General features: G+C 47.0%; 1 protein-coding gene across 3 annotated transcripts in view; it reads left to right on the top strand.

The window, feature by feature from the left end:
* The window catches only part of tmem98 (transmembrane protein 98), a 49,125-nt gene that overhangs the window by 13,897 nt on the left and 21,639 nt on the right, over positions 1 to 13,589 (top strand). Inside the window, exons 1-3 of one of the 3 annotated variants that reach the window (XM_080213933.1) lie at positions 953 to 971; positions 1,341 to 1,421; positions 9,622 to 9,840. In XM_080213933.1, coding sequence (XP_080070059.1) covers positions 9,710 to 9,840 — 131 coding nt within the window. In that variant the 5' untranslated portion in view covers positions 953 to 971; positions 1,341 to 1,421; positions 9,622 to 9,709. Of the gene's footprint in view, positions 1 to 952; positions 972 to 1,340; positions 1,422 to 9,621; positions 9,841 to 13,589 lie in introns of those variants that run through there. The other 2 variants (XM_080213934.1, XM_080213932.1) reach the window with 2 other exon arrangements.

The raw sequence follows: 13,589 nt of genomic DNA, 5'->3' as shown, positions 1-13,589 counted from the left end.
GATTTTGTATCATTTTCCTGATGGAAGAGAGAATGTCTGGGGTGCGTGGGGTTCTTGATTGTGCTGGCTGCTTTTCTGAGGCAGCAGGGAGTGTAGACAAAGTCAATGGATGGGAGGCTGGTTTGCGCGGTGGACTGGGCTACGTACACAACCCTTTGTAGTTTCTTACGGTCTTGGTTGGAGCAGGAGTCATACCAAGCTGTGATACATCCGAAAAGGGTGCTTTCTATATTGCAATCTGTAAAAACTGGTGAGAGTCATAGCAGACATGTTGAATTTCCTTAGCCTGCTGAGAAAGTAGAGACATAGAACAGCGTGGAAGGAGGCCATTCGGCCCATTGTGTCTTTGCCAGCTCTTTCACTTAGTGCCATTCCCCTGTTGTTTCTCATTTAATGCCACAGTTTGTTAACTTTACAAGTATATATCCATTTTCCCTTCAAAAGTCACTATTGAATCCACTTCCACCACCCCATTCAGGCATCCACTATCGTAACAATTTGCTGCATTAAAAACTCTCCCATCTCCCCCGCCCCGTCCCACCCACCTTCTTTTGTTAATTACCTTAAAATAATTTTTGCTTCTTACTGCTTTGTTAATATGTGTACACTGTAAATGTCACAGATAGCGCTGTGCTGGTAGCCCAGGTCATTATCAGTTATCCATTTGAAGGGAGAACTCTAACCTTTTACAACGTGAAATGGTTCTCAAAGGGTAAACTCTTCCAGTATACACAGGACAGAGTCTCTACATTGGCCCACTTCCAAGACACACTTAAAAGGCTTGTCATAGTTGAGGGGGATGTAAGGCAGGAGCTTACACAATAACTCCTCGATAATAATGTGGATCTTTTCCAATTCCTGACTTCGGTGCTGAGGCTTATGAAATGGCAGAACAGAGAGTTTGCTAAGATGGAGAAGGACAGAGGGATCGGACAGGATGGCCTGAGCTAAAATCCATCATAAAAGTGATGGTAAAACGGCGTTTGGTTTGAACAAAACATTTCTTACTTACCCCTCCTGCCGTGCAGCAAGTTATACGGTGTGTTCTTGTGTTCAAAGTGATTACCTTAATCATTAATAAAAGCCATGTTTAAAAACCGACCTTTGTATATCGCAGTGATCTCAGTTTAAACACAACAAATTAACAATATATATTGTGGCACAACACTGCTCGATTATGTGATGAAATTTTAATGGCTTATAGTCCACGATTTCTAAGTTTACAAACAAATTTTGTAAAGTGAGTTTTTGTACACTTGTCTAGAGCGCACACTCACAGAGTGAATGGGGAAGTACACAAGATAATAGTTTACGTGAGGAATTACTGGTTTATATTTCAGAGATGTCAACTGCTTGAAGAGATCTGGATAGTTCTGCTGTCTGGACAGTACCCAACGGGTGAGCAATTACCTTCTGATTAGGTAAGAATAGGTTGTGTATTTCAATATTTAACCTTCGGGGGAGATGACGAATTTTGGATGCATTTCTGTGTTTTTAATGTTTAAACTTAAGAAATAGCAGAAATGGTAGGCCATTCAACCCTTCGAGCCTGCTCCACCAATAAGATCATGTCTTATTTTTTCGAGCACAATTCATCTTTCCACATTATTTTTAAATTTGTGTTGTGCCCAAACATCTGTCAATCTCTGATTCGAATACACCCAATGACGGAGCATCCACACTTCTTTAATTCCAAAGATTCATGACCATGGGAACGATTTTGTGCCCACGTTCACCATGGGCACAAATAGTAACGTGGGCGCAAAATCTCGTGAGAATTAGAAAGCGAGATTCCCAACAATGAGGCCTCGTTTTCCAACCTTCCCTGCCCCTCACCAGTGATGTAATGAGGTTCTTGCCCAGAAAGGATACATTTTTGTACATTTTAATATGATTAGTGGGCTTCCTCGCCATATTGTCCTCCACATTGAGAAATCCCACCCCTTGCCAACGTGACATCACGTTGGTGAGGTTATGAAAGGTACTTAAAAACATGAAGCAGCCCAAGGAAACTTGCTGAGGGCGCACAGGCACTCAGGGGGATATAGGGATGGCATCACCCACGGCACCTGGGCACTGTCCCTGACAATGCCCCATTGCACCGCTGCCTGGCATAAATACATTTTAAAACTTTATATCCAGTTTTGACTATTCAAAAATACTCTGCTTCTTCACTTCTGCTATCAAAGTGTAAGATTTTATTCTATCTGCCGTGTCCTTGGGAGAGAAGGGGGAGATTGTGTGTGTGTGTGTGTGTGTGTGTGTGTGAGTGTGTGTGTGTGTGTGTGTGTGTGTGTGTGTGTGTGTGTGTGGGGGGGGGGGGGGTGGGGGGGGGTGCGCTCTTGGGCACAAAGAGAGTGGGAAATGGGGAAGGACATATTGGGATTATCATCTCTTCCACCTTCCTTGGAGCGAATCACCAGTCCAACCATAGACCTATTGATTTGATTTGATTTATTATTGTCACATGTATTAATATACAGTGAAAATAATTGTTTCTTGTGTATTATACAGACACAGCATACCGTTCATTGAGAAGGGAAGGAGAGAGTGCAGAATGTAGTGTCACAGTCTTAGCTAGGGCATAGAGAAAGATCAACTTAGCACAAGGTAGGTCCATTCAAAAGTCTGATGTTAGCAGTGAAGAAGCTGTTCTTGAGTCAATTAGTACATGACCCCAGACTTTTATATCTTTTTCTTGAAAGAAGAAGGTGGAAGAGAGAATGTCCGGGCTGCGTAGGGGCCTTGATTTGCTGGCTGTTTTTTCAATGCAGTGGGAAGTGCAGACAGAGTCAATGAATGGGAGGCTGGTTTGCCTGATGGACTGGGCTTCATTCACAACCCTTTGTAGTTTCTTGCAGTCTTGGGCAGAGCAGGGGCCATACCAAGCTGTGATACAACCAGAAAGAATGCTTTCTATGGTGCATCTGTAAAAGTTGGTCAGAGTAAGTCTTCTGAGAAAGTAGAGGTGTTGGTGGGCTTTCTTAACTAAAGTGTCAGCATGGGGAGAACCAGGACAGGTGACCTAGAAACTTGAAGCCCTCGACCATGTCTACTTCATCTCCCATTGGGCATGGAAACTCCATTGGCAGGGCTGTTGGTGATGGGAAGGTATTCTCCCACCACCCTGAAACTCAACATATTGATGAGTGATCAGAAACTGGAGCTTTTCTGCTCCTGAGCCTGGGGGCTGTGAGACCAACTGTACATAATCAACAGTGCTGGCTGCAATCAGGCCTGTATCATACAAGGCAACAGCTTATTCCACAATTCCGAAAACTCTTCTGCTGACAGCCTTTATAAATTGATTGATATTTGGCAGGAATATTAGTGATGGATGATTGTGACGTTATTGATTTATAAGCCTATCACAGCACAGAAAAATATACCCCACATCGAGCCCACTCCGGAAATAATATTAGTTTTGGGCGTGGATGTGAAATGAGTGATATTGTGGCCGGAATTCTCCAACCATTCATTCCCCCCACTGCTGGCAGAGAGGATGGAGAATTTGGCACTCAGCCAAATTTCTTGTTCACTGCAATGGGACGGTAGGATCCCACTGGCATGAACAGCTGGAGAACCCTGCCCTGTATCTCTCCTGATTAAAATCATTGCTTCACGAGAGACGTCAGGGAGTCGGGTGGGGCGGTGGAGTGGAGGGGGGAGGGGATACGTGGGCGGCTGATCTGATATTGCCCATTCTCTAGTGTTGACCAATAGTCGACGTTGCCAGGACGGCGTGTGAGAACAGCAGAATAAATCACATTTATATCCAGATTCATTCAAACAATCTTATCATCAAACCACAGGCCACAAGGGAAGCTTGTCCAACTCCAAAACTGCCAGTGAAGTCTGGGGACAGGGAACTTGAAATCAAGACCCAAAATGCTGATAATTCAGAGTGAAAAGCTGATGAATGTTTCGGAGGAAAGATTCTTGTCTGAAATCTGATACGAGATGGAAAATTCACACACTTAGTAAATAACTCTGAGTTGCCGATGTGCATCGTACGGTCATCAGAGCGGTGAAGGTTAAGAGGAGGTTTAGCTAATGTTGTTTAAAGTTGTGAAGAGTTAAAGTAAACTAAATGAAGGGAAACGAAAGCCGGGATTTTCCATTCCTGCTGTAGCGGATGCGTTGAGCCAGTCCATTGACTTTGGCGGGACTGGAAGTTGGCGGGGTCAGAAAATCCCAGTCTAAATGTTTCCAAGGGTAGAACTCGGGGACTGTAAAATTGATTGGATGGGATTCACCCCCCTGGGAACACACCCGCCCACAACCCAGATTCAATTTTACACTTGATGGGAGCTGGATCTCAGGAGGGAAAGCTGCCATTGACACTATTAAGGCCTTTAAGTGACCACTTAGGGGCCTTGTACCACCCAGCCTCAATGTTTAGGCTGCAGGGAAGGGGAGGGTGGGAATGTGACACTTGCACTTTCATTGGGCTGGAACAGGCAGGGAGTGGGGAGAGGGGGAGAGCTGGGGGGGGTGTTGGGGCTGGTGGATAGGCTCCTCATCACCAGCTTCCTTCAGAAGTTGCTGATCTCTGTAGATACGCAAGAGAAAATGAGAAAGCAGCAGGTTGTAGCCAATCCATCCATCAAGCCTTGTTCTGCTGTGCAAGTTCCTCCTATACTGTCATTTAGAATCCACATGTAACCTTAGTATTTTGCAATGATTTGAGATCAAAGTGATAAAGGCAACCAGGCATTACAGATTTCAAATGCTTGCTCCAATATATGACCATTAGACTATGATCGGCCAGCTTTATTCTGATGCCACCAGTCCATCTGCGATGCTTCCTTTCCCCCCAGAAAAGATTCTTTATTCATGAACTTTATAAAAGTGCGTTACAGAACACTCCAAATTTGTTATGTTATGACTAGAGGACACAGCCTCAAGATAAGGGGGGGAGCAGTTTAGAATGGAGTTGAGGAGGGACATCTTCAGTCAAAGGGTGGTGAATCTCTAGAATTCTCTGCCCGTTGAAGTGGTGGAGGCTACCTCACTAAATATATTTAAGTCACGGGTAGATAGGTTTTTGACAGACAAGGGAATTAAGGGTTATGGGGAGAGAGTGGGAAAGTGGAACTGATCCACTTCAGATCAGCCATGATCTTATTGAATGGCGGGGCAGGCTCGAAGGGCTAGATGGCCTACTCCTGCTCCTATTTCTCATGTTCTTATGTTCCATAAGGATCAATACAGGTCAATTTCTTTCAATACTGCATGAGATGCCTCATTACACTTACCTACACAGCTTATATTTGTTATTTTATTTATTTTTATTATTTATTTATTCATGTCACAAGTAGACTTACATTAACACTGTAATGAAGTTACTGTGAAAAATCCCCTGGTCACTACACTCCGGCGCCTGTTGGGGAACACTGAGAGAGAACTTAGCATGGCCAATGCACCGAACCATAATGTCTTTTGGACTGTGGGAGGAAACTGGAGCACCTGGAGAAAACCCACACAGACACGGGGAGAAGGTGCAGGCTCCACACAGATACACACCCAACCTGGGAATCAAACCCATGTTTATTTGAACCATAGAATCATAGAATCCCAAAAGTGCAGAAGGATGCCATTCAGTCCACCAAGTCTGCAGCAACTCTCTGACACAGCTACCATCCAGGACCACCCCCGGGCCCTATTCCCCGTAACCACAAGCTTTATCCCGCTAATCGTCCAAACCAACATATCTGTGGACACGGAGGAGCAATTTAGCATGGCCAATCCACCTAACCTACATATCTCTTTACTGTGAGGAAACTGGAGCATCCTTGAGGAAACCCATACAGACACAGTGAGAACATGCAGTCTCTGGACAGACAGCGACCCAAGCCGGGAATCGAACCTGGGTCCCTGGTGCTGTGAGGCAGCAATACTGTGAAATTTGCATTTCACGTCCACGGGTGCACAAAACTCCAGGAGTTTTATATTATTTGTGTCTTCTCAGTATCCTCTGGTGGCAGAGCCTTAGACAATGTCCCCCTCCTTTCCCCATCAAGCCTTCACAGTGGCTGCTCCCAAGCTTGGAGTCACGGCAGTGGTTCAGAGTGATTCAGGGTGGCACGGTGGCACAGTGGTCAGCGCTGTAGCCTCATAGTGCCAGGAACCCGGGTTCGATTTCTGGCTTGGGTCACAGTCTATGTGGAATTTGCACACTTTCCCCATGTCTGCGTGGGTTTCCTCTGGGTGCTCCAGTTTCTTCCCACAGTCCAAAGATGTGCGAGTTAGGTTGATTGGCCATGCTAAATTGTCCATTAATGTTAGGGGGATTAGAAGGATAAATACATCGGGTTACGGGGATAGGGCCTGAGTGGGGTCATTGTCAGTTGATGGGCCGAATGGCTTCCCTCGGCACTGTGGGGATTCTATGATTCTAAGAGAAGCAGTAAGATTAGTGTATTGGAGCCCACTCCCAACCAGGTAGCTCTCCGGCTCCCTCTTGACAGAGCTGAGTAGCTCAGTGGGAACTTCTTCTGCCAGGAACCTGTCATGTATTTACTGCTCTTGTGCTAACTGCCAAGAAAGTCATATCAAAGCACCAAATGTACAGCCAGAAACACATGCCCTGCAGAAATAATTCTCCTTTATCTTTAATATATGCTCTTGAGTATTTTATTTTTATTTGTTCACGGGATGTGAGTGTCGCTGGCTTGGTCGGGATTTATTGCCCATCCCTGAGGGCAGTTGAGAGTCAACCACATTACAATGGGTCTGGAGTCACATGTAGGCCAAACCAGGTAAAGATTTCCTTCCCTGAAGAACATTAGTGAACTAAATGGGTTGTCACAATGGTTTTATGGTCATCACAAAATGTTTGAAATCATAGAAGTCTTAGAATCCTACAGTGCAGGAGGAGGCCATTCAGCCCTTTGAGTCTGCACTGACAACACTCCCACCCAAGCCCTATTCCCGTAACCCCACATATTTACCTCACTAATCCCCCAGATACCAGGGTCAATTTAGCAGGGCCATGCAACCTAACCTGCTCATCTTTGGACTGTGGGCGGAAACCAGAGCAGCCAGAGGAAACACATGCAGACACAGAGAGAACGTGTAAACTCCACACAGGACAAGCCACAAATCTAACCCAGATCCCTGGAGCTGCAGAGCTAACCACCATGCCACCCCAGATTTTTTATTGAATCCAAACTTCACCATCTGCCATGGTGGGATTTGAACCATGGTCCCCAGAGCATTACGTGAGGTCTCTGGATGACGAGCCCAGCGACAATCCCACTACGCCTCTGTTAACATGCATCAGACAACCGGAAAAAGAAAATAATTGTGAGTCAGTATATGTAAATTGGTCCAATAGACATTCTTCAAACTGATTTCTGTGTTAGTAATCAATCAATGATTAGTCTATGGGTTGGAATGATTGATTTAACGCTGGGCCTGATCTGACCATTTTCATTCTAAGCGTTGAATCTGGGCCTAATTCAGATCCGACTTAGAAATTTGCTTTCAGGCACCCCTGTACGCACTCAGCCTGAAAATCACATTGTGGGTCCCATTTGCGCTGTGGGAGGGGCTTACTGTGTTGGAAACGATCGGAGCTCTGAACTGCGCACGCGCAGTTAGAAAACAATTTGAAAAAGTACACTTGTGTCAGATCGCTCCCGGGCCACAGAAAGCGGAGAAAGTGACCCGGGAATGAAAAGCAGGAGCGATGGCCCCTACACACATATATCACTGTCCCCCTTATCCATGCCTCCCCCCCACCAACACACATCACTGTCCCCCTTATCCACACCCATACAACCCACACACATCACTGTCCCCCTTATCCACCCCAACTATCCACACACATCACTGTCCCCCTTATCCACACCCATACAACCCACACACATCACTTCCCCCTTGTCCACCCCCCACCACTACCCACACACATCACTGTCCCCCTTATCCACCCCAACTACCCACACACATCACTGTCCCCCTTATCTACCTCATCACTACCCACACACATCACTGTCCCCCTTATCTACCTCATCACTACCCACACACATCACTGTCCCCCTTATCTACCTCATCACTACCCACACACATCACTGTCCCCCTTATCCACCCCCCCACATCACTGTCCCCCTTATCCACCCCCCCACTACCCACACACATCACTGTCCCCCTTATCTACCTCATCACTACCCACACACATCACTGTCCCCCTTATCTACCTCATCACTACCCACACACATCACTGTCCCCCTTATCCACCCCCCCACATCACTGTCCCCCTTATCCACCCCCCCCACATCACTGTCCCCCTTATCCACCCCCCCACATCACTGTCCCCCTTATCCACCCCCCCCACATCACTGTCCCCCTTATCCACCCCCCCCACATCACTGTCCCCCTTATCCACCCCCTACCACTACCCATACACATCACTGTCCCCCTTATCCACCCCCCCCACATCACTGTCCCCCTTATCCACCCCCTACCACTACCTATACACATCACTGTCCCCCTTATCCACCCCCCCACATCACTGTCCCCCTTATCCAGCCCCCCACTACCCACACACATCACTGTCCCCCTTGTCCACACCCCCCACTGTCCACACACATCACTATCCCCTTTATCCACACCCCTGCTACCCAGACCAATCTCCACTCCTGCCCCCCTTCCCTCCCACCGATTACCCACAGAATGGCAGCAGACCTCTCTGTCCCCCCGCCCCGCCCTCACCAGAGATCCATCTGCCCCCCCCACTGCCCCCCCACCAGCGATACATCTTTCCTGCCTCCTTCCTTCCTTCACCCCTACTACAGAGAATAGTCTGGCCTCAGTCACCACCCCGCACCCCCCCAACCCCCAGAGGATTAACAAGGGGATCAGGGGTTAAGGGGAAAAAGGCAGGAGAATGAGAATGAGAAAAATACCAGCCATGATTGAATGGCGGAGCAGACTCGATGGACCGAGTGGCCTAATTCTGCTCCTATGTCTTATGGTCTTATGTCTTACGAGATGAACATTTAATTTGTATTTAATTGGTGCTGTTGATGGATGGGGATGGTGGGGGGGGAATCTCTTGGCCAGGATCCTCCTCTGTCCCCCAACCAGACAACAATCTGGCCTCATTCCCTTCCCCACCCCCCAACCAGAGATTCCATCCTTGGGTCACTGTCTGTGCGCAGTCTGCACGTTCTCCCTGTGTCTGCATGGGTTTCCTCCGGGTGCTCCCGTTTCCTCCCACGGTCCTGCTGGTTAGATGTATTGTCCATACTAAATTCTCCCTCAGCAACAAGCGCTAGAGTGTGGCAACTAGGGGATTTTCACAGTAACTTCATTGCTGTGTTAATGTAAGCCTACTTACGACACTAATAAATAAACCTAAACTGCAGGTGGCTGGGATTTTACAGCCTTGCCCGCCCCAGAATCGGGGTGGGCAAGGTTTGCAGAACGGCATTCTCCTTTGGCTTCACGTGCGCAAGGCAGTAAAATTCCTGCAAATGCGTGCAAGTATGCCTCCAGATCCTCGTGCACCATGTCCCCGCCCCCTCCCCACCAACCACCTCCCCTGCACCCCCCCACCTTCAGAATATCCTTTATTCTTTACTTGATATTGAAATGTCTTTATTATTTGGGTTGCAGATGCAATGAAGCCATAGCAAAGTGAGAGGACAGCGATACAAAGGCAGTGCGTAAGCCAACTAAAAGCATTTCGCCTGTGTTAATCGCCATGGAGACGGTGGTTATAGTAGCAATTGGGGTCCTTGCAACCATCTTTCTGGCCTCCTTTGTGGCTCTTGTTGTCGTCTGCAGACACCGTTACTGTCAACCCAGCAACCTGTTGCACCAGTTCGAGTCAAAGTAAGTGCCAACGAGGCCTGAGGCCTAGTCCATTTTGAAGTTGGCTCAGATTTTAATGCTAAAATCTGTTCTGCTGCAAAGATTATTATAACTACGATGACAAGCTGTTAATTCACAGAAGGGGAGCAGCCTGCCCACAGGAATTTCATAGCTTTAATACAGAGCACCCTTTGCAGCGGTAAAAGCCAGGATAAATATATAGCACCTTAACAAATAGAAATATAACATTTGTCTACAGAGCATTGACTGAGCACTCAATTCCTCCAGGTTTCCTTCAGGTGATCCTGTTTCCTCCCATAGTCCAAAAGTGTGCAGGTTAGGCTGATTGGCCATGCTAAATTGACCCTTGTGAAGGGGGTTTAGCAGGGTAAATATGTGGGATTACGGGAATAGGGCCTGGTGGGATTGTGATTCTGCGGAAAACTTGATGGGCCGAATGGCCTCCTCCTGCACTGTAGGGCTTCTATGATTAGGTTGAGAAAGGGAACATGGTTTCCGTGCCCGCTGGGCACCGCAGGGGCTGAGGTGTGTTACAGTCCCCGACAGTCACATTTTGATTTGATGTGCCTTAAGTTTCCTTTGTACTTTTGTTTTTGTTTGGGCTGTTCTCCTTCCTTCTGGGGAGCTGCCCCTTTTACTTTGTCCTAATTTAATTTGAGTTTGTCTATTTGGTTTGACCTTGAAAGAGGAGAAAGGGAACATGGTAGTCTACTTGGATTTTAATTGGTGTTTGACAAAGTATCACATAAATAGCTAGTTAACAAAAATGAGACTTATGGAATAGGAGGGCCCATATTATTCAATTGGATCAAAAATTGGCTCAATGATTGAAAACAGGGAGATGATTGGTTTTTCTTTGGACTGAGGGATGGTGGACAGTGATGTTACCCTTGGGTTAGTTCCAGGTTCACTGTTTTCTTTGTTATATATGAGTGTTTTGGATCTGGGAGTATGGTGTAAAACTTCAAAATTTGCTGAGACAAACATGGAGGAGTGGCAACCAATAATGATGCCAAGAATCACCTTAAAACAGACACAGATAAAGTTCATGGGAAGTTGCAGATAGAATTTAATTCAAAGAAGTGTGAGGAGTTGCATACAGCAGAACGGAAAGGAGACTTGGTGGCACAATTCTGAAGTGTGGACAGGAACAGAAGAACCTGGGGTGAAAATGCATCTGTATTTGAAGGTGGCTTTATTTATTTATTCATTAGTTTCACATGTAGACTTATATTAACACTGCAATGAAGTTACTGTGAAAATCCCCTAGTCACCACACTCCGGTGCCTGTTCGGGTACACTGAGGGAGAATTTAGCATAGTCAAAGCACCGAACTAGCACCTCTTCAGACTGTGGGAGGAAACCGGAGCATCTGGAGGAAACCCACCTAGACACGGGAAGAATGTGTAAATTCCACACAGACAGTAGCCCGAGGCCGGAATTGAACCCGGATCCCTGGTGCTGTGAGGCAGCAGTGCCAATCACCGTGCTGCCCCTAAAATGTGAATTATTGATATATTCTTCACTCCTAGTTTAATATTGTTTCTGCCTGGTTTCAAGTCAGGGACCATTTGCGTATTAGACAAACATTATAATTACATTACAGAAACACTCTTCTATGCTACTTTATCAAAAAGTCGATTCGATTTGGTCTACATTTAACAAATCCATGCCAGCTCTTCTTCAGTAACTCAAATGGAAGTGTGAGAATGAAAGCTCCCTCCAAACTCCATTCAGTCACTGCTAACAGCCTCAGCTAATAGGCCGTCCTCTATTCTACCTGCACCCAGCCAGGTATCCAGCACCAGTCCATGCCTTTACCTTGAATGTCATGGAGTATGAAGTGTTCAATTGGTCAAGAGCTAAAACAATGAGTGTTTCCTCTGATCTACAGAATTTAAAGATGTTGTGATCCTCTGCTCAGTGATAATGCTGCACACACTGCAGCTGTCCTTATTTCTGTAAACTGAGGATTTCTGCATTCCGAGCCTTTCATGATTTTCCAGCCAGGTACAAACAATCCCGGCAGAAGCATCGATAGTTCAGTGCTGTCTCTCCGGTGGAAAATAAATGAAGAAGGGGCACCCACCCTCCCTCTGCCCCAACACCCACTCACATTTCACAACAGTAGCTGCTGGTTTTTAAAGGTGCAAGTGTTTTAGTAATCATCATAGAATCCCTACAGTGCAGAAGGAAGCCACTGGCCTATCGAGCTTGCACTGACCACAATCCCACCCAGACCCTATCCCCATAACCCCACATAAGAACATAAGAAATAGGAGCAGGAGTAGGCCATCTAGCCCTTCGAGCCTGCCCCGCCATTCAACAAGATCATGGCTGATCTGTCGCTGCTCAGTTCCACTTTCCCGCCCTCTCCCCATAACCCTTAATCCCCTCTCTTATCAAAAACCCATCAACCCGCGTCTTAAAAATATTTAGCGAGGCAGCCTCCACCACTTCAACGGGCAGAGAATTCCAGAGATTCACCACCCTTTGAGTGAAGAAGTTCCTCCTCAACTCCGTTCTAAACCGCCCCCCTTTTATCTTGAGGCTGTGCCCCCTAGTCCTACTGTCTTTTTTGAGCGGGAAGAGTCTCTCCACTTCTATCCTATCCATCCTATTCATCATCTCATACGTCTCAATGAGATCTCCCCTCATTCTTCTAAACTCTAACGAGTACAAGCCCAGTTTATTCAGCCTCTCCTCATAGCTCAACCCCCTCAACTCCGGTATCAGCCTAGTAAACCTCCTCTGCACTCCCTCCAAGGCCAAAATATCTTTGCGCAGGTGCGGCGCCCAAAACTGCACACAGTACTCCAGCTGTGTACTCCACATATTTACCCTGCTGGTCCTTCTGGCACTAAGGGGCAACTTTCCGTGGCCAATCAACCTGACACGCACATCTTTGGAGCGTGGGAGGGAACCGGAGCACCCGCAGGAAACCACACAGTCACAGGGAGAATGTGTGATCTCCACACAGACAGTGACCTAAGGCAGGAATTGAACCCAGGGCCCTGGTGCTGTGAGGGCAGCAATGCTAACCACTGTGCCACCATGCTGTCCCATAAGTGAGTAAGTGGGGACTGGGGGGCTGAGTGAGTGAGTGGATGACGAGGGGGAGCTGAGTGAGTAGGTGAACGGGTAATCGTAATGGGTAATTGGGTCAGATCAAGTATTAATTGGGTTGTCATTGGCAGGGTGTTAGCCTGGTGGGGGTGGGTGATGGGTTGGTTGGGGGGGTTTGTAGTTGGATGATCAGAGTAGCAGACAGGGTTGGAGATAGTTGGGCTCTAGGTGGGTACTCAGCCGCTCAGGAAGGGAAGGAGTCAGGTCAGGTTAGGGGCATCTAGATAGATGCTGGCAGACCTGCTGAGGTTTTCCAGCTCCCTCTGTTGTTTCAGATTCCAGCATCTGCAGTATGTTGCTTCTTTTCAGGAGTAGCGACGTGACTGGAGGAGGGTTTGGTTGAGTTACACTGACTCAAAGCTGATATTAACCAGGGTAACATTTCCTGTGTACATATGCAGGTAATCCTATATATCTGATCTCCCGAGGTCTCAGGCAGTGAGCTCAGGAGTGGAGGTATTTGAGGAGAGTCCCAGGGCTGTTGAAATTAACCCACCAGAAGTGTAATCGTCCTGGACAATTCCTGAGCACATGCGTGCGTCAAAACGTCTGCAGGATCCTGACCTGCTCCTTTTTTGATACTTGCTGTGGGCTTCACTGGGTCAGCATTTATTGCCCATCCC

Source organism: Carcharhinus amblyrhynchos, chromosome 27 (genome assembly GCF_965287045.1).
Source record: "Carcharhinus amblyrhynchos chromosome 27, sCarAmb.v2.hapA, whole genome shotgun sequence".
NCBI lineage: Eukaryota > Metazoa > Chordata > Chondrichthyes > Carcharhiniformes > Carcharhinidae > Carcharhinus > Carcharhinus amblyrhynchos.
The sequence above is the reverse complement of the archived record's forward strand: the minus strand, read 5'-3'. Positions and strand labels throughout refer to the sequence as shown.